General features: G+C 43.1%; 1 protein-coding gene across 1 annotated transcript; it reads left to right on the top strand.

Moving 5' to 3' along the window:
- Positions 1 to 27,676, top strand: PRDM10 (PR/SET domain 10; the record flags this gene model as incomplete). The annotated part of the gene is made up of 22 exons (XM_079545914.1): positions 1 to 84; positions 2,115 to 2,279; positions 3,675 to 3,734; positions 6,153 to 6,272; positions 7,201 to 7,408; positions 7,772 to 8,013; positions 8,979 to 9,182; positions 11,096 to 11,168; positions 11,609 to 11,726; positions 12,603 to 12,732; positions 14,837 to 15,064; positions 18,683 to 19,030; positions 19,852 to 20,007; positions 20,990 to 21,169; positions 21,849 to 21,959; positions 23,030 to 23,230; positions 23,780 to 23,923; positions 24,982 to 25,152; positions 25,333 to 25,473; positions 26,232 to 26,400; positions 26,868 to 26,980; positions 27,440 to 27,676. The coding sequence occupies exons 1-22, from the start codon at positions 16 to 18 to the stop codon at positions 27,674 to 27,676; spliced, it is 3,588 nt and encodes a 1,195-aa protein (XP_079402040.1). The 5' UTR covers positions 1 to 15.
- Between the last annotated feature and the right edge of the window lie 27 nt (positions 27,677 to 27,703).

Genomic DNA, 27,703 nt, shown 5'->3' with positions numbered 1-27,703 from the left:
CACGGCAGGGAGGAGATGGACTCGAAGGAAGAAAGTCCTCAGGTGTGGCCTGACTCTGCTGAGCAGGACCAGAATGCTGCTCAGGTGACTTCTGCCTTGGTTTCTGGTTCTGCTGGATTAGGCTCAGTGGAGTGGCTTTGCAAGCAAATGTTCCCATTCAGCTGGTTTTTGTTGGTTTTTTTTGAAACTATCTGGAAACTCAGCTTGTATTGGAGAGGAAATAGAAACATGCTTGTAGTGATTCCAGAAAGTGAGCTGTGCAAACCACAGCAGGGAGCACACAGGCATTCGAAATGTATGAAATGAAACCAACCAGTAGCAGTATGCATTCAGTGTCCAAAAATAAATATATACGGTTGTGGGAAAGCGAAAGGATATTTGGATTAATGAATATTAAGAAAATATGTGGTCTGTGGCAGCCCATTCTGTTGGCATCAATTGAATCAGCTGGAACTGTGGGTGGACTTTTTAGGAAAGTAATACAATTTTTTCCAGTCAGACATCTGGGTTGTAGGGAAGAGAGAAATGTTAATTGTCACTGACTAATGTGGTCAGATTCTGCTGTGTGCAGCCAGTCCCTCCATCCCTGAGACAATGCAGCTGAGAATGTTTAGAAGACTGATTTATTTCTTTGACTATGTTACGAAGGGAGCACTGCGTGTCATTTGAACCACAAGCCAAGGAATCGTGGCTTTTCTGGTAACTTCCAGCTTTGAAATTTGCAAAGAAAAGCAGCCTTCAGTAACCCGTGTTCCGTGCAGTGGGATCACAGTGCTGCTGTTTGCACGTGGCAGTTAAAAGGTTTGATCAGTATTTGCAGAGCACTCTCCAAACGTGAAACACTGCATGCATTTTTACTGTAGTGTTTGCATAAGGATTTATTGTATGGAATCAGTGCTTGGCATCCCTGGGGAGTGCCAGGTGTCTTCTGAAACAAACTTAAGGGTGAAATGAAGTAAATAAAATTTGCAGATGTGGCCTTATTTTATGTGAAAACACGGTGATGGATGTGGATACCAAAGCTAGGTTTCCTACTAACTGTCCTATTTTTTTTCTGTGCACTGAAAATGGTTTTCAACATATGAAAGGTGTCAGCAGATAAGTATGTTGCTATTACCACTGGACTTAGTAATTCTGGCTTGTTTTAGGTAATGTTTAGTCAAAATAAATGTATTTGCATTTGAACTGCCCTGGAGGTAACTGTTCTAGTAGCCATTGGAGTCACTGCTTCGTGTTTGCAGTTGTTTCCCTGTTTAAACAGGTGAATTGCCTACTGATGCTGTTTGTGCTCCACAGAAGCAATCACAAACATACTGTTGCTGTCTTGTGATAGCTGCAATCCTATTTCTTGAAGCAATAATCAAAGTTAATAGATTCTGCTAGCCAGTTTATCAAACAGAAAAATTTCTTGCAACTATGGAACCAGCTGAAGTAATTATCATAAATCCAGAAAGCAAGATAGAAAATAAACAGTGCACGTAGTGGCAATGCTGAGGCACAGCCTGCAGCAGGGGTGGAGCACCTGGTGGGAAGGCAGGGCCAGCACAGGGCAGCTCAGGTGCATGCAATGCACTGAGTGATGGAAGGGCTGCAGCCAGGATCCACCCCTTCCCAGCCCTCATTTAAGGTTGGCACTGGAGGTGAGGGGATTCTGCTGGAGATCCCTGCATACGTGGGGCTGTTGCATTTGAGCAAGTCCTCACTTGCTGCAGGCTAGGACTTTGCTGTTCTGCTGTCATTGCTGCTGCTTCCATTGCATTTCTATGTACCAATAAATCCCATATGAAAGTTCAAATCGACAGTTCAAAGTTCAAATCCAAATGTTTTCTCTTACAAATTTTCAAGAGATGCTCCAAAACTTGTTTGAATGCATGCTGTGTACCAGTAAGGTCTTGAGTAAAAATGCAGGGTAAAACCTGGAACCAGTGGTAGTTATTACATCCAGATTTCTATGCTGCTAGCGTAATTCAGATGAGTTTATAAACATATTTATTATACACTGAGGTTTCTGTTGTTTTCCTGACACCTGGTTCGATATTTGGGGCATAAGGTGGTGGGTGCCTCCACAACCGATACCTGCAGCCAGTTCAGTCCAGGGTCTGTTTTTCTTCCAGGTGCACTTTGTCCCAGAAGCAGGGACGGTGGCACAGATTGTGTACAGCGAGGAGCAGGAGCGTCCCTCCCAGCAGGTGGTGTACACAGCAGATGGCACCTCGTACACCTCCGTGGACACCTCGGAGCACACGCTGGTTTACATCCATCCCGTGGAAGCTACGCAGGCACGTGTGGTTCTGAGCCCACCCCTCCCTTATGGCATCTAGGAAATAAAACAGGCTTGTTTGAGATTAAAGCCAGCTGCCAGCGAGCGGTGTGACTGGAAAATAGCAGGCAGTTACTCCTAACGCTTTTATCTGCCCCTTGCTGAACAGGGACTTCATGCTGTTCGTTTCGGTCTGATGTGCAAATGTGGTAATCAAAGGATGTTGAGGCTATGAATTATGAAACGCTTGTTGTTTCACTAAAGGTGGACGGGGTGGTAATTAAATCAAAAGTGTTTTTGAAAATGCTTAATAGTCTCTCCAGAAATTCTGCCTCTGCCTGTATTTGGTAAAAAGCTGAGAGATCTGTGTCTTCTGGAAGAGTCCTTGTTTGCGCAGTGCAGTTTTAATTATTAATTGTAACAATAACAGCCTTGCCTTTTTGCAGAGGATCCTGGTGACTTCAATCTAATTTTGTAATCTCTCTTCACAGAAGTTGTTGATTGCATAGGCCTCAGTTATTTTTCTTCATAATTATATGGAATATCAAAGCTTTTTTTTTCCCCTCTGACAGAGTGTGTTTATATGGAGTTAATATAGCATGCATCTGTACCTCTGCATGGATAGACTTTAAAAATCCAACAAACAAACACACATAGGCATGCTTCATCAGGGTGCTTTATGTTCTTGGACAGAACAGAGCAATATTGCTGCTAAGGGCCTGTATGTGACACTGCCAGCAGCACTGGCATAGGCTTCTGTGGCATGATCTTGTTTCTTGTGCAGTTTTCAGCCATATGAAAAGCAGTTCCTATGTGGTGGGCTGTTCTGAGATAAGATACCAAGAGGATATCTCCCAGGAAGTTAATGACCAAGAGAATCTGCAACTCTCTGAATGTTATCACTTAGTCTAAATTAAAAAATGCGCTGTAGTAACGAGACATTATCTTGCAAAAAGCACCAAGGGAATTCTTCCCATCTCATGCTTCGGTTTGCTGGAGCCAGACTGCTGTGTGCTCGGGTGTTTCAAATGTTGGCCAAGCAAGCAGGCAAGCTGCTGTCAGTGCTTAGTGTTCCTCTGAGTTTTGCTCTTCTGGTGTAGCAGCTCTCCCAGCAGAGCTGTTCTTGAGGACTAGCATATGAATATTGGAGTTGTTGTGTCTTCTATTAAATGAAAGCAGACATCCTCACCCTATCAAATTCATATGTAGGATGTGCTGATATCCACGTGCTTTCTTTTGAAGAGCTCTCTTTTGAACTTGGAGGAAGAAAAATGAGTTTGCTGTGTTAACAGGCATGTTGAAAGCCAGCAAAGCAGTTATTCTTACGGGGATTGCATTTTGGTGACAGGGCGATGCTTGCGTTGGGAATGATCAACCCAAGGCCAGTTTGATAAACCTTTTTCACTTTGTCTAGACTCTGTTTACAGATCCATCCCAAGTGGCTTATGTCCAGCAGGATGCCACCACGCAGCAGGTAAGAAGAGATCGTTTTCTTTGGGCTTCAAATTATAAGGAACATCAGTGACAGAGCATAAAGAGCTTACTCTGAATTAGCAAGGTGACAACCTTCAGTCACTTACCATCTTCCCAGTGATGGTGAACAAAAAGCAGGTGTTGGTGAGAGACTGTTATCTTGGCCCTTCTGTGCATCAGTGTCAATAAAAAGCATGAATTTATTTTTTAATACGTGTTCAACACCAATACAAATTTACTGTCCCAGATATCGTGAGAAATCTTTCAACAGTATTGCTTTAAGTCAGTCAGCAGGCTGATACATCTGACTTTACTTTAATGTCATTCTGCAATGACTGAGTTAGAAATTGTCCCCATACAGACTGATCAAAATACCTAGAAGCCCCTAAAAGCTTTCAAGGGGCAGAGATTGGTTTTGAGCCAAGCTCTCAATCTACCAGAAACTTCCCTGGAAAATAAGCATGGAACCTGAAGGAACTCAGTTGTTGGTTTATTTCTTTTTGGGGGATTTCCCTGGGCTGACATGCTTGTCTGTAGGAAGTGGTCTGGGAGTAGAAATGCCCCTGGAATGGCACTGGTGTGATAGGTGTGTATTATCACCATATTGCTAATGCTGTCATTACAGTGTGTATTGGCTGTCTTAGTGGAGGGTTGAATGTGCATTGAAAATAAAGCTTCTTGTTTAAAGGAGACCTAAACTGAGACACAGACTGGAAACTCTGAATGCCACAGAGCTGTGAGCTGCTTTTTTTCCTTGTCTTTTGAAGGTGTCATTTTGAATATTTTTGCCATATTAGTTTTGTTCCAGCAGAAAGCCAAAAAATTCTATTTGATCATCTCAAAGCTTATTCAGCAAGCTTTCCCAGTAAATAGATGATGAAACTGGGAGATGGAATACTTACCTGCAGTGCAGGTGACTCTGACAGTAGGCTGTGAGCTGCTGCTCTAATATGTTGAGCACCAAGGGCATCAGAAGTTCTTGTCTGTGTGTCTTCAGACTGCCCTCCTTTCTCAGGCTGGCAGGAGTCCCAACAGAACAATCTCATTATGGCAGTTATTACCTTTGCAGGTGTTTTTACATCAGCATTTCATGTAGGACATCCCTGAATAAAGGCATCTTTGTCTTTGGAAAGTTTTACTTAAAGAAAAAAAAATCTTTAAAATTTCCTTTTAAAATAATGCCTATATTTGCATTGCTTGGAACTTACATGGAAATGAAAATTAGAGATGTTTGAGGTGTGATTAGCAGTGAGGAGTGCTAATATGTGGTGCAAACAGACGTGAGGTTGTATGAGCCTCTGGATGCTGGCACTGCTGTACAAGGATGCTGTTCTGTTGCCCCTTGGCATCCTCCATGGCAGCAGTGTGCAGTTCAGCTGTGATCCTGGAGGTTTCTTATTTGCTTTCATGCACTTCCCTGAAGTCTTTTTATTCTTTTTTTCCTGTAGGTTTATAAGCAGTTTCATAAATTACTTTTAATGCATCTTTAAGCTAGATTTGAAGTTTTAAAACTATCTGCTTATGTTACGAATTTTCTTGTGTGCTCCTTTAGTGCTGGCATACTTCACTGTTCTCAGTTCTATCTGATATTTATTGTGCACTCTGTAGTGGGGCAGAGGCTTTAATTTTAGCATCAAAGCTGTTTAACAGTCAGAGACATGAACTTGCAGCCACATAATGTCAGCTGTAGAGAAGGATGGAAAGTCATGCAGTGTGCTGGCACGAGTGGCTGCATAGATAAGCAGAGCACCAAAGACAGGAGAGGTGATTCTTGAGAGTTCAGTTCTGCTTTATCACAGAACGAATGGGAACAGTGTGTGATAATGTGTTAATTCGCTTGTTGCTACACTAAGATATGGTATAAAATTGAACAAAAAATGGATGGCGTGGCCAAATAATGTAATAAAATTGTTGGAGTTCTCCCATCTTTGAGTGCTTGAACCTCCAACAAGGTCAGTACACCTCTTTGTGTTGTTATAATGTGTCTTGTTTACTTAAGAAGAAGGAATACAGATGAAATCAGGAGATGATTCTTCATTTCATTTTTCAATGGAGAAGGAGGAAAGTAAATTTGGAAATGGAAGAGACAAAGACCATAGTTCAGTGGTTTGCCAAGAGCTAAATAAAGAGCTCATCACGCTTGGCTTTGGCCTCTTTGAAGCCCAGGCTGGGTAATGCTTCTGCTTAAAGGAGTGGGACATGGGCTGAGAAGCTTTTCAGTTTGGGTTTTGTCTTTTCCTGTTGTCTCTGGATTTTTTAGGCTTTATGCAAGTCTGTCATCCATACCAAAAACGTCATTGAAATGCTGCAGATTTTGACCTAGAGTTGGACTCCAGGGAGCTTTGCATGCAGGGCTCTGCCTGTGTACAAGTGAAAAATGGAAATGATGCAGTGCTAAAATGAGTGCCTATAATTTTAGGTAACTGTGCTCTTGCCTGCTGCTGCTCAGAGCATGAATCCCACCAACCTGTCTGTGCTCGGCAGCGTTGCTGAATCCCCCCAGCAAATGGCTCTGGAGCAGGGTCAACAAGCAGATAGAGTAAGTTGCCAGGCACCCTTTTCTTTTGAATGCAAAAGTACACTGATTTCATTGTCTCAGGTGATGAACTGTGTCTGAGTGATATGGGAGGAGATGCAGAAAACCCTAGCACAGATTTGTACTGTCTTCATCTCAGTGTGGAATGTGTTGTGTTATTTTCTCAAGAGAGAGATCATATCTGATACACAGAGAAACCTCACCTGAGGGTTGTTTTGTTTTGAGCAAGCACCTGAAGATCATCCTTGCTTTGAGAAACAAAGTTAACAGTAGTTGTAACTCTGACTGTCACATAGGACCAACATCCTCTGGGTGTCCTTGCCAATCTCTTGACAGCTTTACTGTGTTTGGTGTTTCTTGCTCCCTACCTGAGAAACCTGTGTAGCAGATGGATATTCAGTGCACCGCATGTTGGTTAAAATGTAGGGAAAAATCAAGGAAAAAAATCATTAAAATAGTGAGGGAATAAAATAGGCTTGGTGTGATCTCCTCCCTCATTGACTTTTTTTTACACATGTGTTCTGGGGATTGTTTTCATCTGATTGTATGATAGGAAAAAAAAAAATGTACCAAAGTGCAGGATTTGACAGTTTGTACAAAAGAAGTTGAAATACAGCTTTAGGCTCTGTGTAACTTCCAGAGAGCTTGGACTCCATTGCTGAAACTTTTCATGAACATCCAGAACTTCTGACTTCAGCTTTTTCTTCCTTGAAGTCAGGCCTTGCCAGGGCTGTCCTGAGGGACTGTCAGCAGCAGGGATTTCAAGCATCACTCAGCATTCATGTATCGTGTAGCGTCACTTTCCTTCCTCCTTTCCCTTACCAGAGAAAGCAGAAAGGTTAGGCTAGCAGGAGCCCTCATTGCTTGTTTTTGTAAGAGTGTTTTTCCTTGTGAACCAGTTGTGATTGCTTTCTTTGAATTCTGTCTTCAGGCATCGTTACCGGTGCATAACCAGGTGTTGCCTCCTATGGAGGCAGTGGATGGTTCTGACCCTCTGGCACCGCTGCAGAATCAGATGGAAAGGATGGAAACAAAAGAGGAAGATGACGAGGACGAAGAAGATGATGAAGATGGGGAAGACACTGACATGGATGAATGGGATCCAGATCCACCTCGACCATTTGATCCCAATGATCTGTGTAAGCATGTGAAGTAGTATGTAGCTTTTCAGCTGCTCTTTCTTTTGCTTTCACCAGGCCTCTACTAGATGGAGTCAAAGATCTCTTGTGTTTTTAGCAGTAATAACTGAAGCCCTTTATATCCAGAAATGTATGCTCATGTTGGGCTTTGTCACATAGAAGGCAAAGTGAGATAGTTCTTTATTTTGTGGGAGGCCACCCTCCCTAATCTTTAAATCCCTAATTTTTAAAAGACAGGCAGACTATTGGAGTGAATGTTCCTGTACCTGAGACGAAGATGCTCAGAGTGATAAGGCTGTCTCTTCTGAGCTGGTGTGTGAGTGTCTGTCTGACAGTCATGTCCTCTCTGACTTTGTGTTGTAGGGTGTGAAGAGTGTAATAATGCACATCCCTCCGTGTGTCCAAAACATGGACCTTTGCATCCGATCCCAAACCGGCCTGTGCTGACCAAGGCAAGAGCCAGCCTCCCCTTGGTGCTCTACATAGACAGGTTTCTGGGAGGAGTCTTCTCCAAAAGGCGTATCCCCAAACGCACGCAGTTTGGACCTGTCGAAGGACCCCTGGTTAGACAAACTGAGCTCAAAGACTGCTACATCCATTTGAAGGTAAGGGTGTGCGTGTGCGAGAGGAGAGGAGTTTATATTTGAACTTTGATTTTTGTGAATTTGAATCAGTGGCTGCGACTTGATCAACTACTTCACTGGATGTGTGCCTGTGTTGCTTCATTTCTGAATGTAACTCAGAAATATGCAGCTTGCTTTGGCTTCAAATCTGTCCTTTTATCAAGGAGGCAGTAATCATGATGAATATTCTAACATTGTGGTGTTACGATGTATAGGACTCCAAGTATGCAATGCTGTGAATCACTGTCATGTAGGCAGAAGCAACGTGTAGACATAAAAATAGTCTGAGGATGTTTTGCAGCCCTTATTTTGCATCATGCTGTAACTTATTTTGTTTTTTCTTCCTTTCCCTTCTTCCTCCCCCAGGATGTAGGGGAGAGGAGAGATTTTTTTCTCTCCCGTTCTCCTTGCCAAGTCTATTGGCACGAGATAAACTGGGTTTCACTAATTTCTATTTCATGTTTACTGGCTTGATCATAGGAGTTACTCTAGTATTTGCTTGATGTATGGTCCACAGTCTTAACAGCAGTGGTCAGTGTCTGACTAGGAGTACAGACAGGTTCAGTAACAGATTCACAAGTTCATTTGAAGAAGTGGGTTTTGTTTTTTTTAACAGCTTGAGGCACTGAGAGGCCTGAAATAGAAGAAGTGGGTGTGCTAGTTAGAAACATCGGACAACATCTGCTGTGTCTGCTGCTGAAAGTTCAGCTTCTTGTGCCTCAGTCACAGCTGTACATCACATTCTGTGCCTGACTCTAATCACTACCTGTGCCTAAGTATTTTCCTGTGTACTGCTTGTTCTTGGATCCCCATTGGCAAAGAGATCAGCTATGTGCTCGTTGCTTTTCTGATGTAAATGTTGTGTAGTCACAGTAGACTTTCTTTAGAAATTGGAATTCTTTCAAATCTGCTGCAGGAAAGTCATGTGTAACTGATTTTTATTACAGGTATCTCTTGATAAAGGTGACAGAAAAGACAGAGATTTACAAGAGGACCTGTGGTTTGAACTTTCTAGTGAGGCTCTTTGTAACTGGATGATGTTTGTGCGTCCAGCTCAAAACCACTTGGAGCAGAACCTGGTTGCTTATCAGTATGGCCACCACATTTATTACACAACCATTAAAAACGTGGAGCCCAAACAGGAACTCAAGGTATGGCATTGCTCGTATTTGTGGGCTTACAGTTTCTGCTGATGGAATCGATTTCGATTGCTACCTAATAAGCACATCTCCAAGAGCCAGAAATGATTGCTGTAAATAATTGGAGCATTTCTTAGTGCTTTTTCTTGTGATAAAGCACATGGTGGCCTGAATCAAATGTCACTGAACTCGGCAGTCAGCCACTTACGGGTTTTAAATGAGTTTGGCTGAGACATAAAATGAGGAAGCTTAAAATTAGAGCATGTAAATGATTTGCTTGTCACTGTCATGCTTTACACTGCATATATTTTGCTGATGCAATCTAATTTTTATTACAGTAGTCTTATTCTTTTTAGTTCTGGATGCCCTTTCCAGTTAGTCCTATGTGCCTTTGACATGTTTTCTGGTGCTTAAGTGAATGTGGTCTTTCACTTTACCTGGCTTTCCTGGGACTTTTGAAACTTTGCATGTGGAAAGTGATAAAGGATGTTGTGACTGCTCTGTGAGTGACTTTTTGTTCCCTCTAAAAATGTATTGATTACTTTGAGCTCAAAGCAGCATGGCTGGCTGAGACAGCCTCCCTTCTTAACATCATCTGGGGAATTGGGGAGGTGACAAGGGAAAAGCTAGTGTCAGGAAATGGTTTGTTCTTCAGAGCTTTCTTGTTGCACATGAGTTCTTACAGTTTAACAGAAGGAAGTTGGAAACACACTTAACTAAACCAAAAGCCTGCTGATATGCTTGTTGCTGATTTTTAAGAGCAGAAACTTTTTCCTTCCCTGGAATCAGTTTTTAATTTGTTTAAACCAAATCACTGGGTACCTTATTAATCTATTCTAAACGTATCCAAACTGCATTTTTCAACTGGTCTAAAATCAATTTGAAATCAGGCTTCAATTAAATCTGTACAGACCTCCTTGTGAAAGCACCATTTTTCTTCATGTGTCAGTAGTGTCTTTAGGGGTAGAATCGTTGGGGTAATTGACAGCAAATTACTTAGCCTGTACAGTGTTTTCTTTGCCAAGTGAGCATCAGTATGAATGTGTGGAACTTGAGCACTGCTCAATGACAGGTGAGTTGTCTGGGGGCTCCAGGTTTCTTCCTTTGTCCAGCTAGTTAGATGCCTACCAGGTAACATGTATGTGCTGAGCAAGTCTCCCAAGGTCTTAGAAATGCTGCTCATAGCACTGCTACAAAAACACCTGTGACTCAGTCAAAACTTGCCCAGGTTTTTCATGCTGGAAATCCGTTCATGCCTTATTTAAGAACATCTTTTAAAATTGAGCCTTTTTAAGTAAACAGCAAGATGAAAAGTGACACAAGAATTTTGAGCTAAATTTAAGTATCTGATTCTAGGTTCTGGTAAACTTGGCCGTTCACGTGGCTCTGTGCTGAAGGTTTCCTAAATCACTTTAAAAGTGAGCCCAGCAGGCTGCAGCCTGGCAGTCCTTTGTTCTGGGAGGCAGGACCATCTTGCTTGACTTCTGCTTCTAAAAACACTTTTAGTTGTGTCTCTGCGTGCTGTGCTGCCTGTTGTCTGTGTAAAGACATGGGAAATCCCTGCAGTTAAGAACTCTTCCTTTTGGTACAACTGCCCTCCCAAATAACAGTGCTGTGCAGTCAGATCTGCAGAGGTGAATTTCCTTTCCTTTCGAATAGTGGTAGCCAGGTGTGAGATTCACATTTGTATGAGGAGGCTGTACCTTAACATTACGTGGACATGCTTTCTGAGCTAAGCTCTTCTATTCATCCGTGGAGGTATATTAAGCTCAACAGCTTTATTAGCAGGGACGAAAGGAGAAAAAGGAATTAAGGTCGAGGCGAATAAAGTGAGCGTATTGCATAGAAAACATTTTTCAAATGAATTCCTCTTGGTTCTTTTCCATGTAAGGAAGCATTTTGTTCCCTTGTATTTCCCACTCAAGGTGTGGTACGCTGCCTCTTACGCAGAGTTTGTGAACCAGAAGATCCACGACATATCTGAGGAGGAACGCAAGGGTAACTTGGGCTTTTCTGCCTTCTGTTTGTGCAGTGATGCTGGTTGGGTGACAAACTTGGTTTTGAGTATGGGGCCTATAAGCTGCTGGAAAGAAGTCTTTCTGTACTTGAGAAATGAACCTGTATGCTCCTGCTTCAGGTTGAAGAGACTTCTGTTGACTGCACCTAGCCACACAGTGCTGTAGGTGCTCTTTTGGGTACCTAATTCATGTGAATTTTCCCCAGTGACCTTGTCTTTCTACAAGGAGCTGCAGTTGTGTCACAGGGCAGAGGGGATTGCTAAAAGCAATGTTGTGTGGGGCTGTGCTGGGTGTTCTGCAGTCTGTCTCCACTTGAGTGGAGAAATACAGCCCAGGATAGAAGTGCTTGGGGAAAAAAAAATGAGGCATTTAATTGATAGTGTCTGAAATGCTGTTACTGACCTTTCCAATGGAACACAGTTCTCAGAGAGCAAGAGAAGAACTGGCCGTGTTACGAGTGCAACCGTCGTTTCATGAGCTCCGAGCAGCTTCAGCAGCACCTCAACTCCCATGATGAGAAGCTGGACTTCTTCAGCAGGTACTGAAAGCTTTAGCTTTGTCCCTGTATAATGTTGTTGCTCTTCAAGGTTTGCGGAGTTGATTTCTGCAGGTATTAGTAACCAACTTGGGTATTCAGGAGAGAATGGCTCAGCACCAAGAAGGTGAAAATACAGCACCAGAAAGCTGACCGGCTTACGAGGTTTTGCCACAGAAGGAGCTGAAGGAAAATAAATCCTTCAGGGAAGATGGTGAAGTTTTTTTTGTTTTGTTTTAAACAATGACTTAAACTGCAATATTTTTGTATGGCAGAAGTGAAATGCTGATCCTTTTCTGTGTATCCAGATACAGAGCTCAAAGAATGAGGCATCTAGTGCTTTGCCTCTCCACTGAGGTGGAAAGATAGTTATCCTGACCTATTATAAACTCAATCTAGACCCATCCTTCAGGGAACAGTAGACATTGGTGCCTTGTTGTTCCTGAAATTTGTTAAGCGGCTGTATTTTTTTGTTTTGTTTTGACACAGAGTTGTTCCCTTCAGTTTAGTGTCTGAGTGCTTTTTTGGGGAGGGATGTTATGGCTTCAGGCTTTAAATTGGATTGCTGGTACAGTTACTTCCCAGCACTCTGTACCCTGGGATGCCAGAAGAAGAGTTGCCATGGCTGAGCACTTGCTGGAAGCCAGTAGTCCTCTCAGTCCCAAAATTATCAAAGAAAATTATAATGTATTCTGTACTGTGATTTCTCAGAGTGCAGCATAAGAGCACTGGTTGGTACCTGCTTATGGTTTTTGGTGACAGAGTTTCTTCAGATTTTGTTCTTCATTGCAGGCTGTTGATACTAAGTAAGAATGCATTAAATGAGTGAAGATGCCAAATCCATCTCTTGTCTCTAACTTGAAGCATTGTGCTCTGCAGAGCCAGAGGAAGAGGTCGTGGGCGAGGAAAAAGAAGGTTTGGACCAGGCAGGCGCCCGGGACGCCCTCCCAAATTCATGCGTATGGAAGTAACCATTGAAAATGGAGAGAAGTGTGAAGAAGGAACACAGGTATATTTGAGGGATGGGGAGGAGGAAAACAAGATACCACATGGGATGTAAATGTTTAACTGGAAGGATTTAGGGCATCAGTGTAAACTGAAGGCTTGCTCCTGCTTTATACCCAAGTAAATTGTGATGTTTCTGGGTGTGAGTCTTTGCTGGGGGAGCACGTCACTTCTGTTCTATAAAGTCTGTAAAATTGCTTGCATTTCTGCAGCAACTTTAATCCCAAATCTTGTAGCAGTGAGATAGGCTACTGCAGCTGTTTAGCAGCATCACAGAAGTAGTTTAGACAGTAAAACTGTAATGGGAATTTAGGTTCACATTTGTCCTTTCTGGAACATGAGGTCAGAGCCTGCTCTTATAACTGTTGCTGGTGGAATTAAATCAGGTAGAGCTATGATTCTTTATGATGTTTTAATATTAACAAAAGGTCCTTCTGTCGGCCTACTTACTGCAAAATTATTTTGCTTGTGGCTGTTAGTTATATTCTGCAGGAACCTAATGTGATACATTGATATAAATTAAATGTTAATTCTGTCTAATGCTGACTGGGCATAGGGTTAACATAAGACCCTTTTATGAAGGTGTCACAAGAAATCAGTGGCTCAGTTTCGTTGCTTGGCTGAAAGCTGGTGTCTGGAGTGGTAATTTTCTTCTGGCATCTCACTTGGTTACAGTTCATTGCTGATTCAAAGGGAGGAAGGCATACATGGCCTCTGAACTCCTGCTATTTGCTTTCTGAGCATGCAGAACTGCCCTAAATTTTGCATTATATGCATAGTTTGAGATGATGCCACTCTCTTTGCAAATTGAGCCAGCTCCAAGTCCCAGCTCTTCAGAGAGTCAAGACTCACTGGGCACAATCCTGTGCTAATTTGTCTGAGTGGCTCTGGGCTGGTGGTGGCTCACATCCTCCCAGCCTGGGAGTATGGCCCAGATTTAGTTCACATGTGTCTTTGAAGTCAAGCAGGGAAGTGTCCCAGGTCTTTGGATGTCTGCCCACCTTCCTAATGACTAGGCACAAGTTCATCTGCCTGAGAACTTGAGGCTTGAGGTGTCATGACCACAGTTCTATGACAGCTGTGTGAAAATTTGCCACCTAGGCCAGGATGGGACCTTTTGGATAGAATCCTGTTCTACTGAATCTGTCTGTCTGGTAAGCACTAATGGTTTATAACAGCTGCACTCCTGGCATCTTGCTGTTTTGGCTTTTTTTCCTCCCATTCCTCCATTTATGTTTGAACAGTATCAGCCCTGAGCTGTTGCACTCTTGATGTTTTTCTTCATAGTTTGAGATTTTAAGTTCCTTAGTTGCATTATAAGTGATTACATGTAAGGATCCATGGGTTTTTTCTCCTCATACTGGAGGTTTCTGTCCAAAAGGAGTTACTGGACTTCATGAGGAAAACAAATGTGGATTGTAGCATGTATTTCCTGTTCCCAACACCCTCCCTTTTCTTTTATAGTCATGCTAAAATGGAAGAGAATATCTTTGTGTGATAAATACAAGTAATATATGCAGCTGGATAGATGAGAGTGCAGAACTTGGAAACTGGATAGTAAAACACACCGTGCACAGTGTAATGATCTCATTTATCACTCTTCAGTTCGTCATTCCAGCTAGTTTGCTAGAAAGGGGAGCCTGCATATCAATGCCTGATAATGATTCGAAGTGACAACAGTTTCAATGAGACAGAGATTCCCTGCTTTTCCTGGAGGTCTGATCTGTGCTACAGACTTTGGTCTTAAAATTTCTTACAGGTCAGCCTACATATCTTTGGTTCAAGCAGTGATGAGGTCTGTAGTGCAGAAGTTTGCTTGGCTGTTAACAGCTGGGTTATTTTGATCCTGTGTCCAGTCAGATGTGGATGATGATATGGCAAAAAGTGTTACGTTCTGGCAGTGCTGCTTCCTCAGTGCTCTGAATGTTGCTGCTGTAGGTGGAGAACTGCTGAGATTATCACTGAAACATATTGGAGTAGAGCAGTGTGGACACTTGTTTATAGCTTACAATGAAATATGTAGAAATCTGGTTGTCTGCTGAGTGATATCAAAGCATTTTTCAGTGGGTGGGGGGAATAATCACTGGCTGTATGGTTTGCGATTTCAGGACTTGCTGCATTTTTCCAGCAAGGGGCAGTTTGATGAGGCCAGACAAGCAACACTGAATGGGCTGGAGCAGCAGGAACAGACTCCAGTGCCATCAGAGACACAGCCGACACTGGAGCAGCAGTCAGAAAGCCACCCACTGCAGATCCAGCCCCAGCACGACGAGAGCGCGGCGCCTGCGCAGAGCACCATGACTGCAGATGACATGAGGAGAGCAAAGCGTATCAGGGTGAGCAAAGACAATGGTGGCTCATGTTTTCTCTCACCCTCTCCATGTGCTGTAACCCAGAGAATGCTGGACCTGCCTGAAAGGAGCAGCTGGTCCCTTTCTCCCACTGCAGTATCCATTTCCAAGTCCTGATTAAAGCATCTCATTCCTAGCAAATTTTCCTTCTGAGAGGAAGACAAATCTCATGTAAAGAACGAGTATCTCATGAGATGCGATGGAGAACTGGTCACCAATTGGAGCTGATTCAATTCCAGCACAGTAATTCTTTCACACAAGCACAGTCCATCCAAGCTGGCAAGCAGGAGTGCTTCCAACAGCCGGCTGGATCTGTGCTGTGGCACAGACTGGCTTATTCACAGCACCATCTGTGTCTCTCAGAACTCTTGCCTTGCAAATAGTTGCTAAAGAGAAATCACAACCTCAGTTCAAATCTGCTTAGTTGATGATAGTGATAAAATCCTTTCTTGGGGTAGAAAACCTGTCTGCCTTTGTGAGATTAAAACCTGTGCTAAGAGCTTTGTGTACCAACAGCAAATGCTTTGAACCTGAGCTGTGTCAGCTGAGTGAGCTGTTTTTTTTCTCTATTGTGTGTGGGAGGGAAATGATTCAAGCAAATAATCCTTCAAGCCATGTAACTGTGAGATTGGTTTATTTAGCTAAACATCTTTCTCTTCCATGTGTAAAATTTTGATTACAGAAGGGAACAGCTGCAATTTGGTAAGGCATAGTTTTTAGGGGATGAGAAGATTAGGAAAGAGTTGAGTAACAGTTCAGTATAGGAAGATGTTGAGCCAGATTTGTGTCTCAGTTTACAGTGATATGCATGCAAACGATGGTTGTGTTACCCCATAAGTACAGCAGCATATCTGGAAGGAGGAGTTTGGCTGTGATGTTAATTTAAGGTTTTGTTAAACAGTGAATGCGAGAGGAAAGGGAAAGAAATTCAGAAGTTACTTATGTCTTGCTGCTTGGTGTTCATCCTCTGAACGTTTATCACAAGCAGATCACAAAAAGAGGTGTGCAGTGGTGGTTTGATCCTCAGTGGTGTGTTTGTATCACCAAATCTACAAATGAAACAGCTTGTTTAGCAGAGTCCTGGTGAGGTTTCAAGAGAGAGGCATTGGCAGAATGGCACACTGGTTGTGTAGCACTTCTCATTGCATCAGGCTGAGACAACAGAAGACTAGCTGCCATTACCTTTTAACAACTGAAGAATTGTGTTGAGTTCAGTACCCTGTGAGTGCTCCTTCCATTCAGCTGTTCTCAGCATGCACAGTAGCATGTCCTCAGTATTATCAACAAGTAAATACTGGGTTTTGAGAGTATAGCATGTAATTCATTTCCAGAGAATAGGTAGGAAGCCTTGACAGCTGATTACCATCTGGAAACCTGTACTGCTGTAGTTCTTCCTTATTACTCACGTGAGGTTGCATTTTCAAAGCCAGCAATCTCTTGTGACTCACCTCAGCTTTTCTGAGGTTTGAGGCAGGGATGTTCTGCGTGTATTTTCATTCCAGCTGTAGTATTGAACTCTGGTGCCCCAGGTTCAAGTCCTGATGGAATTAGTTCATTTTTCATCCTCTGCTTTGAAGCCTGTGGAGTTTGACTTTAAATATGGAAGTCTGTTAGTTACTATTGAAAGGATATAGCCACCCTATTCTTCCAGTGAAATAAAGTACACTGTCTTCAGCTAAAAGGAATTTTTTAATAATTTCAATTTAGTTCTGTTGTCCAGAGTGATTATGGACTGATCTCAGAAACACATGCACTTCCAAACGGCCTTTTTTCATGTACAGACCTGATCCTAACGTGCCCTTCATGGGGTGACTGTTTACCCAGAGGAAGCAAGTGGCATGACAGGGATATGATTAGGAAAGCACAGTCATTTCCTTTGTGCTGAAGGAAGGAAGGTGCTAAGTTCTGTAACGATGAGTACGAGGTGAGGCTCAAAATGTCACTGTTCCTCAACTTTCCACCATATCAATCCTTGCCTGCTTGTCGTTCTGCCCTAATTATTCCCTTTTGCCAGAGGTATTTCATTCTCTCTGTGGCTCCACAGTTACATTACATCATTATTAACTCTGAATCTAAGAAAATATGAGAAGTCACAATATACTTTCAGGGTTATCTGTGCTTTTTATTTTGATCCTTTAAATCCTCCTGGGCAGTTGTTGTTTACAAGTGAAACATTGAAGATCTATTTAGTGTTTCCGAAGGCAAAAAACTCAGCAGAAGTAAAGGGGGAAAGAAAAAGCAGTCTGAAGTGCTGGCCCCCATTGAGGCCCACAGAAAGTGTGAACACAGAAGTCAAGACTTCTGTTTTCAGGTCCATTGCATAACATAAGTATTTTTCTCTCCCTTAATGCTGCCTGCTCAGCTGGAGCTGCAGGTAGGTTTATTTTTTTGAGTTTTTTCTGTATCTGATCAGATGGTACATAACAACATTGCGTTCTATGTTGTTTTGCCCAGCTTCTGTTTAGTGTCTCTTGATTTCCACATCATCAGTTACAGTTACATAGTTGTCCTTTAAGCAACTGACATCCAGAATGAAGAGTTATCTGAAAAGATTTCCATACTTTACTGCTTCCAGGACTGTGCTGACTTAGATGTAGAATAGCCTGGCCTGCTGTCTTAGTAGTCAGGTTGTTTGAGGTACAAATAGCAACGTATGTTAGCAGTGGAGTTGAGAACTTGTAGCACGTCTTAAACTGTTTGACTTATCAGCACATCCTTGTAGTTAAGGCAAAACTATATGGAAAAGTGGAAGAAAAGAACAGCAATTTAGGATATTAAATCTTAAATAAAAATCTGTGCCACTCTTGCTCAGTTCAGTGTTCCTAGTTTCTTTCAATACCAAGAAAAGCAGTTTCAGGTTTGACTGTGTTTAGTCTGCTTCCCTTGGAGCAGACAACAGAATTTGAGGGAGTTTCTCTTGATTTAGAGCCTTCGTGGGTTTTTAGCTTCTTCACTTTCAGTCTCTCAGATGTGATACGTGCTAAATGGCAAAGATGAACAAATTGCTTTCAAGTTCTTACTATGCTTATAAAACTGCCATTCTGCCCCTGCTGTAGTATTCTGAAACTCTGTTCTTCATAACAGTAAAAAGGGTCAGCATCTCTTAAAAATGCACTCCACCAGAAGTTTTCCAGGCAATGCTAAACCACTGCTGCACACCTCTGATCTTCACAGAAGTGGATTTTTGTACAGGGCAGTGCAGTTGCATCAGCCCTGCTCCTGCATGACAGATGGAGGGATAGACAGCGTGGGGCTGACTGCATGGCCCAATCCTGAAACATAAGTTGGAACTACAGCTCTCTTCTTGTACCCAGGTCTCTTCTTTGGAGGGGGATTTAGCTCTATTTTACAGAAGGATGCCATGCTAAAGATGGAGATGTGGACAGGAGGGGGAACTTCTCCATTCTGCTTTCTTAACTCAGTGTGTAGTTGCAGGTATTTCCCTTCTATCCATCACAGCATCCACTTCTGTAAAATGCAGACTGTCTGTGTGACCAGAGCGTCTTTTGAAGTTCAGGTTCACTGATCTATAGTTTTTGATCTTGGAAACGGTCTGTGAGGTCAGTATCCAGCAACAGCTAATGGACTCTGTGTTTCTTTCAGAATGCAGCTCTTCAGCACCTGTTCATAAGGAAATCCTTCCGCCCATTCAAATGCCTCCAGTGTGGGAAGGCGTTCCGGGAAAAGGACAAACTGGATCAGCATCTGAGGTTCCACGGCCGGGAAGGGAGCTGCCCTTTGACTTGTGACATTTGCAACAAGGGCTTTATCAACAGCGGTTCTCTTGAGAGCCACATGAAGTTCCACATGGACCAGAAAACATATTCCTGCATTTTCTGTCCCGAGTCCTTTGACCGGTTGGATTTACTCAAAGATCACGTGGCCATTCATATCATTGATGGCTATTTCACCTGTCCTACCTGCAAAAAGCGCTTTCCAGACTTCATCCAGGTGAGATGTTGTACTGATTTAAAGCCCCACCTGCCAGATCTCTTGCACTCACTGTTTTTCTCACTGCAAGAAAGATATTGAGGCCCTGGAACGTGTTCAAAGGAGGGCAACAAAGCTGGTGAGGGGTCTGGAACACAGGCCATATGAGGAGAGGCTGAAGGAGCTGGGAATGTTCAGCCTGGAGAAGAGGAGGCTCAGGGGAGACCTCATTGCTCTCTATAACTTCCTGAAGGGAGGCTGTAGTGAGCTGGGGGTCGGCCTCTTCTCTCGTGTCATCAGTGATAGGACCAGAGGGAATGGCTTCAAGCTACGGCAGGGGAGATTCAGGCTGGACATGAGGAAGTATTACTTTTCAGAAAGGGTGGTCAGGCACTGCAATGGATGCCCAGGGAGGTGGTGGAGTCACCGAGCCTGGGGGTGTTCAAGGAAAGGCTGGATGTTGTGTTGAGGGACGTGGTTTAGTGGGAGCTATTGGGAATAGGTGAACGGTTGGACTGGATGAGCTTTTAGGTCTTTTCCAACCTTGGTGATTCTATGATTCTTTTTTCTGGTGCTTGGATTTCAAATGTGAAACCTCATTAATATTTTCTGAAAGAAAAGCCTCGAAACACAGAATGCTTTAGGAAGTGAAGGCTGGTCCCAAAGTAGGCGAAAGCAATTGCTGTTACAGAAAGTGTCACCAAGATATCAGCTGTTAAGATGAATTTATTTTTAAGCCAGAGACTAAAAACTTTTTTTTTTCGCTAAGAATTTCTGAGACTGTTTTACCACACAAATCTTTATTTGAATAAATTCCACTATTCTGTCATCTGCAATTCCAGGTCAAGAAACACGTCCGCAGTTTCCATTCGGAAAAGATTTATCAGTGCACAGAGTGTGACAAGGCTTTCTGCCGCCCCGACAAGCTGCGGCTCCACATGTTGCGGCACTCGGACCGCAAAGACTTCCTGTGCTCCACGTGTGGCAAGCAGTTCAAGGTAAGGTGATTCCTCACTGGATCACTCCTGATACAAGTGGAAGTCAGTGTTCTTTATCTCCCTTTGAGCAGATAAGGTCGTCCTCTGAGGAGGGAGGAATGGATGCGTGTAAGCTGCAAGCACTGCTTTGCGTGGTGTGAGAGTTTGCTTCTGCTAGAAAAGGGATGAGATCCAACCCAGCAAACTCTGCTGTAATAGGGTGCCTCATGTTTCACATCTTGTCTCTAATCAGTTAATTTCTAAGGCAGTTTCATCTGCTCATTAAGAAACGTCTCGTTAAACAGCTCAGTTGCTAAGTGCTCGTGTTGTGTACTTCTGGCAGTTTAGTTAGGAAAGTTTCTTTCTGATACACCAATGGATTGGTAATATTTCTGGCTGAGGTGTGCGTGTCCGTGGAATGCATCTTGTCAGCACATGGCATCCAGATGTCTTAGTAGATTTCTTCAGAACAGGCAGAGCAGACTGAGCCAGGTAAAGGGTGATGGCTGCAGTCTAGATTCCCATGAGATACTGGGGGGATTGGAAAGCACTTTGGGGTGAAGAAGCACATTCTGAACAGTGCGTGCCCAAAGGGGCTGAATAACACTGGGACAGGCTCAGCACCACTGTGGGGCTTGAAGTCAGCATTGCTGGAGAGCATGAAGTGATGTAATCTTCTAGTCACATAGAGTCAATTTTAGATGAATTCAGAGAAAAGCCAGGTTGGAGGGGTTCACTTCTATTGAAGCCACTAACTTAGCATTAGTTTGACTTTGCTTTTTGTGGCTGAGTAACCTCAGCTTTTGAACAGTCAGCCTAAGCTCAAAGAGTTCTTTCTAGTCCACTGCTGAGCATGCACCTCTATTTCACAGCAGCAGTGAAGAGAAAAAGCCAAAGAGGTGTCTGAACAACTTACATTGTGGTTCCTATCTGTAGCAAATAGTATGGCAGTAAGCATTACTGATGTTGTTATTGCTGTTGTTACTGTTATTCCCTGGTGTAGAGGAAAGACAAATTGCGAGAGCACATGCAGAGGATGCACAACCCAGAGAGGGAGGCCAAGAAAGCCGACCGAATCAGCCGCTCAAAAACTTTCAAGCCTCGCATCGCTTCCACTGACTACGAGAGCTTCATGTTCAAGTGCCGGCTGTGCATGATGGGCTTCCGCCGCAGGGGGATGTTGGTGAGCATCCACGTGATCCAGCCCCACTTCTCACATCTTAGCTAAGGAATAAGGGTAGAATTCCCATCTCTGGAACACAGCGATGCTGTGAAACCAGCATCATCTTGTTGTTGATTTGAAGTTGGGCTCCTTCTTTAAACCTGACATCTTCTCTGTTCAGCAAAATGCATTTGTGTATTTCATTGCCTGTCTCGCATGTCTGCTTGTCTCCAGCATCTCAGTGTCGTGCAGTGTTGGTTGAGCCTTAGTGATTGTTCAGCTTTTATCATGCTTACGTGTTTTTCTCTTGCTCCTCGGAGGGGCCTCTGCTGGCCAAGCACTGTAACTGGCCCTGTGGAAGGATGCTAGCAAATAAGGCTGCTTCTTTCATGTTTTGAGGGTTGTGATCTCTCCTGGCAGAGATCCTTTATATCAGCTTGTTCTCAGCTACCCAAGACTTCTGACAAGTTATTTTAACCCTTCCCATTGTATTTTCATGAGGGAAGCTATGAGGACAGCAAGGCCGTGTTTACCTTGCAACTGACGGAATACACAGTAGCCTTTGCAGTAGTAAATGCTTCTGGTGCTGCTGGCTAATACCACAGTTTTGGTTTGGCACTTACCATGTTTAGGACAAAAAGCAATTGCTTAGCTTCCAGTTGTAATGTGCTCTCTTGTTCTTCTGTTTCTTTCTCCTAAGGTGAATCATTTATCAAAGAGACATCCAGACATGAAAATAGAAGAGGTGCCAGAGCTCACGTTGCCCATCATCAAACCCAACAGAGATTATTTCTGTCAGTACTGTGATAAGGTAGGTAAGGAAATGACCCTCAGAATGTAGCTCAGTCCTGGGCTTGTGTACAAGCAATTTGTCTCTGCACAAAAACATCTGGCAGGGCTTGCAGTGTTTTGGAGGGGCTTGCCAGCAGGCACTGACCAAAAGAAATTGAGATGAAATGAATTTAGGCCAGGGAGTCTGAATACTAGCTGAAAATTGCAGTTATTCTTTTCTGCTGTGTTTGGAGTTGGTAAGACTTAAAAGATTCAGCATGCAGCGACCCATCCAGAGTCCTGTGTCACTCTTTGCAATACAGGACTAAGTATCCTACTTAGCTATAATTTCAGAATTTCTTCTGGTTTTCCTATTGCTTCTAAAAGTTCTAAAAATCCCAATCTCCCTTTTATTTTAAGCTGCTTGGTCACATGTCAGTAATTCCCAGTGTTCTTAGAGCCTGAAGGTTCTTCTGCACTTGAGTTCCTGTCCTTGCTCTCTGGCCTTTTGCTTTTTGTGTATGTGGGCCTTTATGTACCAGAAAATGCATTTTGACTGACTGTTCTTACCCTTGGTACGTGCCTTAGCCATGTCTCTTTTCCTTTGTTTAAAGAGGGGAGAAAAATGATAGTGTTTAAACAATACTATACCATATTTGTTCATGCCTCAGAAGTAAAAAAATGGCTGTGGTTAGTTGAGGTTATTAAAGCTGTTTGATGCCTCATGCAAGAATGGAGACATCAACCTTCACGATAAATTAACACTGGGCCATGTAGAAGTTTGGTGATTGTTGGCTTCCCTGATGTTTGTCCTTTTAAGTACAAGCCAAAGATGATTTTCCTCTTCATTTCCCATCCTGATTTGATGCTTTGTTTTACACTGATCATGTTCTCAAATAGCTTCTATGTTCTATACAGTAGTTGCTCTTGCAGACTGATTAAATGCTAGAATGTGCATCTCTATCTATTCATTACGTTGTACTTGTTTAGAGTTATAGCTAAACACTGTCTAAAACAACATGGAGACGTTCCAGGTGAAGAGAAGTGATACCAGATTTCTGTGCTTCCATTTGAAATTAAAATGATGTAACTCCAATCATTACCCTTCAGGTGTACAAGAGTGCCAGCAAACGCAAAGCTCATATCCTGAAGAACCACCCTGGTGCTGAGCTACCTCCAAGCATCAGGAAACTGCGCCCCGCAGGCCCAGGAGAGCCAGATCCCATGCTGAGCACCCACACCCAGCTGACAGGCACTATAGCCACCCCTCCAGTCTGCTGTCCTCATTGTTCCAAACAGTACAGCAGTAAGGTATGGGGGCATCTCATAGCCTCAAAGGACAGCTTCTTTTCATAGTGATGCTCTTTCACTGTGGCTTTTGCATGTAGAGCTCTTTTATTCTGAGCTAGAGTGCTACTTTCATGCTGCATGCTGACAAGGTAGGTGCAGCCTGCTGGTTTTATGGCAACATGGGGGGGATGAGCTTGAAAGAAGAGATGTGTTATCAGTGTGTGGTTACAGAGAAGTTTGGAAACTGATAGCTTGTTTACTTGCAAGGGAAGAGGGATAGAGGAACAAAATTCAAAGAAAAGGTGGCCTTTGGAGAAGGTGCCCCAAATGTTTAGCTGCACTGAGGTAAAAAGCTTATGGATTCTGATGTTTGATGTTTTGTATCAGGTGGCTCTAATCAGAAGAGATTTTGTGATCTTATTTCCCTTCTTGCTGACCAGAAAATCCCGTGGTGCTAATCCTAATGCTGTCATACTGAGAGAAACCTATATGTTGCAGTCCACACGTGTTAGAGTTCAGCTGACCTTAAGCCTGGCCATTTTTCTAGTGCTCTTTTGCATCTCTCTGCAGACGAAGATGGTGCAGCACATTCGCAAGAAGCACCCAGAGTTTGCTCAGCTCCCTAATGCTATCCATGCCCCCCTGGCAACAGCTGTCATCAGTTCCACTCCTGCAGTCCTCACCACTGACAGCACTACTGGAGAGACCGTTGTGGTAAGGATTCAAGACGTTCAATCAGATCACTGGAGGGAAACAAACAGGAGAGGAGCCCTCTGGTAGCAGGCTTAGTGTTTCTTAGTATTTCTGGCAGGCATCGCTTTAAAACATGTGTTAGGACACCACTGGAGGTCATTTCTGTTCTTGGATCTGTGCTGTATTTTTGCTGGACCAGGAGTTGTGTATTTCTTCCTGGAGCTGTAAGGATTTACCTTTTCCTCTATTCCATTTCCTTCAGACATGTGCCACTGACTTTACGTAATACTTGCAAAGATGCCTGATTTATTCAGGAATCCATGTCTCGTGGATTTTTCAGAGTCTGTTCTCCTGAGATGCTGAGGATTGTAAGGATATGTTTAACAACAATAGACAGAGGGCTGGATCAAACTCCATTCAGAGGAATCAAGGTTTTCCTGAAATCCTTTAGACAGTGCAGTACTGAGTGGTAATCACCTCTGCTGGTTGATCTCTCCGGTGTTAATGCATTAGCTGCTACAGAAGTGAAAGCTGAGGCTAGAAAATCAGTCTTCTGTCCTTTGGTGATGCTGGGGTGCTGCAAAGCTTCTAAAAACCTTCCATCAGTAACCTTTATTTGAATCTGGATAAGAGACTGTTTTGCTTGGAAATAGGGAGATTCACTCATTACATTTTCTAATGGATTTCAGAAATGCAGTTGTCAAGAGAAGTATCATTCTGGCAGATGAGGAGGAAAGATGGAGTATATTTAAGAAAACAATGCTCTATTTACTAGCAGAAATCCTGCACTTAGAAAAAGTAGACAAAGTTTCCAAACAAAAGAAGTATTAAGTCAGAAAATCACATATAATAATTTAAAGATTGTGGACTTTGAGTGATTCTGACTAGCATTTAGATAGTGGATGATCCTTGGTGACAGCTTGTGACCCATCAGCCTAGCTGGGTTTAGCTCTTGTAAAGCAATGGCTGGGCTCAGTGGTGTAGATGTTGGGTTCAGTGCAGTGAAAGAACTACGCCCTGCAAAGGTGTTCAGTCCTGTAGGCACTATGGATGATTTTGTGTCTCTCTCTACTGCTCAGACAACAGACTTGCTGACACAAGCAATGACAGAGCTGTCCCAGACCCTCACAACGGACTACCGAACTCCCCAGGGGGACTACCAGCGAATCCAGTACATCCCTGTGTCTCAGTCCACAACTGGCTTGCAGCAGCCTCAGCACATTCAACTGCAGGTTGTTCAAGTGGCCCAGGTGTGTAACCTGCTGGGAGGCTCTGTATGCTTTTTGACCCTCTCATAGGAAGCCTGCACTTCCTTGGGGCTGCGGTACTGGGAGATTTGTTAGGGAACAGTTGAAAACAAAGCGAGGAAAGTTCTTGGCTGCTTCTGCAGAGAACTTGAATATATACCTCTGCTTTGGTTTTCTTTCTAGGCTACCTCACCTCACCAGTCTCAGCACTCCACAGTGGACGTTGGACAGCTTCATGACCCCCAGACGTACACCCAGCACGCCATCCAGGTGCAGCACATCCAGGTGGCAGAGCCATCACCCACAGCTCAGTCAGCATCGCAGGTATTTCACTCTTCTCTGCACAGATGGCATATTACTATCCTGAATCACAGGAATCATTTTGTACATCAGTTAAAGGACTGCACGTGGAAGAATTGCTATATAAACATCTTTGAGATCGTCGTAATCTCTAGGGCTTAGTTGTGTTTTCAGAATGTACAGAGGGTAGAGATAAATGGCCAGAAATAAGTGAGTTCACAGCTATTCCTGATTAAATAGAGGCAACCACTTGAAAGATATAAATGAAAATTGGCATTCTTCAAATATTTGAAGTACAGTTCTTCATGCTCTGGAATAACTTTTAGCCTCTTGTCTAAGTCCTCTGCCAGACTTTTTATCTTGGAATCAGAGGATCAATGAGTCCAACTGATGGGCTACCTAAAAATTAAACCATGTGTGACAGCATTGTCCAAATGTTTCTTCAAAATGGAGTAGGCTTGGTGCTATGATTTCTTCCATGCGGAGCCTGTTCCAGACTGCCAGCTCAGTGAACAACCTTTCCTTAATATCCAGTCAACCTCTCTGAGCTGTGCCATTTCCTCAGGCCCTGTGTAAACTTTGGGAAGCCATCTGTCTTTACTAGTCTCTGAATATTGATCATGGAGAGATGTAAGCTGGGGGGGAGGTGGAGGAAAGCTTTGTACTTCTTGTGCTCAGTGTGCTGTTGAAACCTCAATTTTCCTCTCTTACTAAAGGAGGCTATGTTGATAATGAGCAGGAGTATGCAATCCTTAGCCTGCTTGCTGCTTTTTTTTTCCTAGGTTGGGGGTCAGCCTCTGAGTCCCTCCTCACAACAGTCACAGCAGGAACTCAGCCCCTCGCAGATGCAGACAGCTGCATCTACACAAAACCAAGCCCTCCAGCAGCAGCAAGGATCTTCAGTTCAGCACACATATCTGCCCAGCACGTGGAACTCATTTCGGAGTTATTGTAAGTGTCAGCAGTAGCTAGAAGTTTGGCTAGCATGTGAGGCTACTGTTTTCTAGTTTTACTGGCCAACAAATGGAATGTTTTCAGAACTTGTCAATCTTAAGTATTACCTTAAATGAAAGTGATTGTGTTAGCTTTTATTATTGTAGGTCTATAATTATCTGGTACGTGGTCTGGTCAGGCAAACTGGATTCCTTTAGTCCAAGGATTGTTCAAACTTGAGTGGATCCTTGGAAAAAAATCAAGAAGGTGGAGATGATGTGAAACGATTTTTTTTTTTTTTTTTTTTTACATCCTTGCAGCTAGGATGGTAATTTTATAATTTCTTGGAGGATAACAGGATGTCAGTTATATTCATGAAACACCAAATCCTCAATAGCTATTATTGTTAATGATGCAAGGCATAATCATCTTTCAAGGTGGTCTTTGAGTTTGCAGACCTTGATTCTCTGGCTTCAATCTTTTAGCATCTGAGATCCAGATGATGACCATCCCTCAAGGCCAGTATGTCATCACAGAGACAGCTGTAGGTACACCTGTCACCACTGTCAACACAGGGCAAGTGAAAGCAGTTACTCAGGTAAGGAAAAAAAAAAAAAAAGGCTTCTTTAAATCTAGAATAATGTCAAGCTTAAAGCCTGTAGAGGTTAACTGAGTGCTCATGTAATAAGCAGTCCCACATGAGGAGTTGCAGCAGTTGTACTGCACTGACATTGGACACTGTAAGTAAAACTTCAGCTCAACACACGTGAAATGCACGAAACTTTCAGAATAGTTATAAATTGCTATCTTAATTTCTAGTGCTGAGTTAACTGTATAAATAGTTTAACTGTTAATGGACCCAAATAGTCCAAAATACCCCAACAAGAGTGTTTTGTTACACTGGTCTGATAGCTACATTTAAAAGCAGGACATCTTCAACTTCAAGATTCCTTATTTATGCCAAAATGTCATTCAGCATAGCAGCAGGAAGTTTAGAAATAATCAGAACAGAAAATATAGAAGACAAAATGATTGACTTCCTGTGTTCTTCTTGCAGACTCACTATGTGATATCCGAAGGTCAACCTGATCTGGATGTCAAACAGAATTCCTCACTCTCCAGTGAGGTACAGGTTGGTGTTTCCCAGCCACCAACCCACACTGATACTCTGGAGTCTCAAACAAGTAATCAGCAGCAAACAACCCAGTACATAATCACTACAACCACCAATGGAAACGGGGGCAGTGAAGTGCACATCACTAAACCAAGAACTTTCTCAGCAGAACACGAGTGAAGAAGCACTGGGGTGTCACCTGTATTT

This window comes from Tetrao urogallus (genome assembly GCF_951394365.1).
Source record: "Tetrao urogallus genome assembly, chromosome: 22".
Classification (NCBI taxonomy): Eukaryota; Metazoa; Chordata; class Aves; order Galliformes; family Phasianidae; genus Tetrao; species Tetrao urogallus.
Note: the sequence above shows the minus strand (reverse complement) of the source record. Positions and strands in the feature narration are given on the sequence as shown.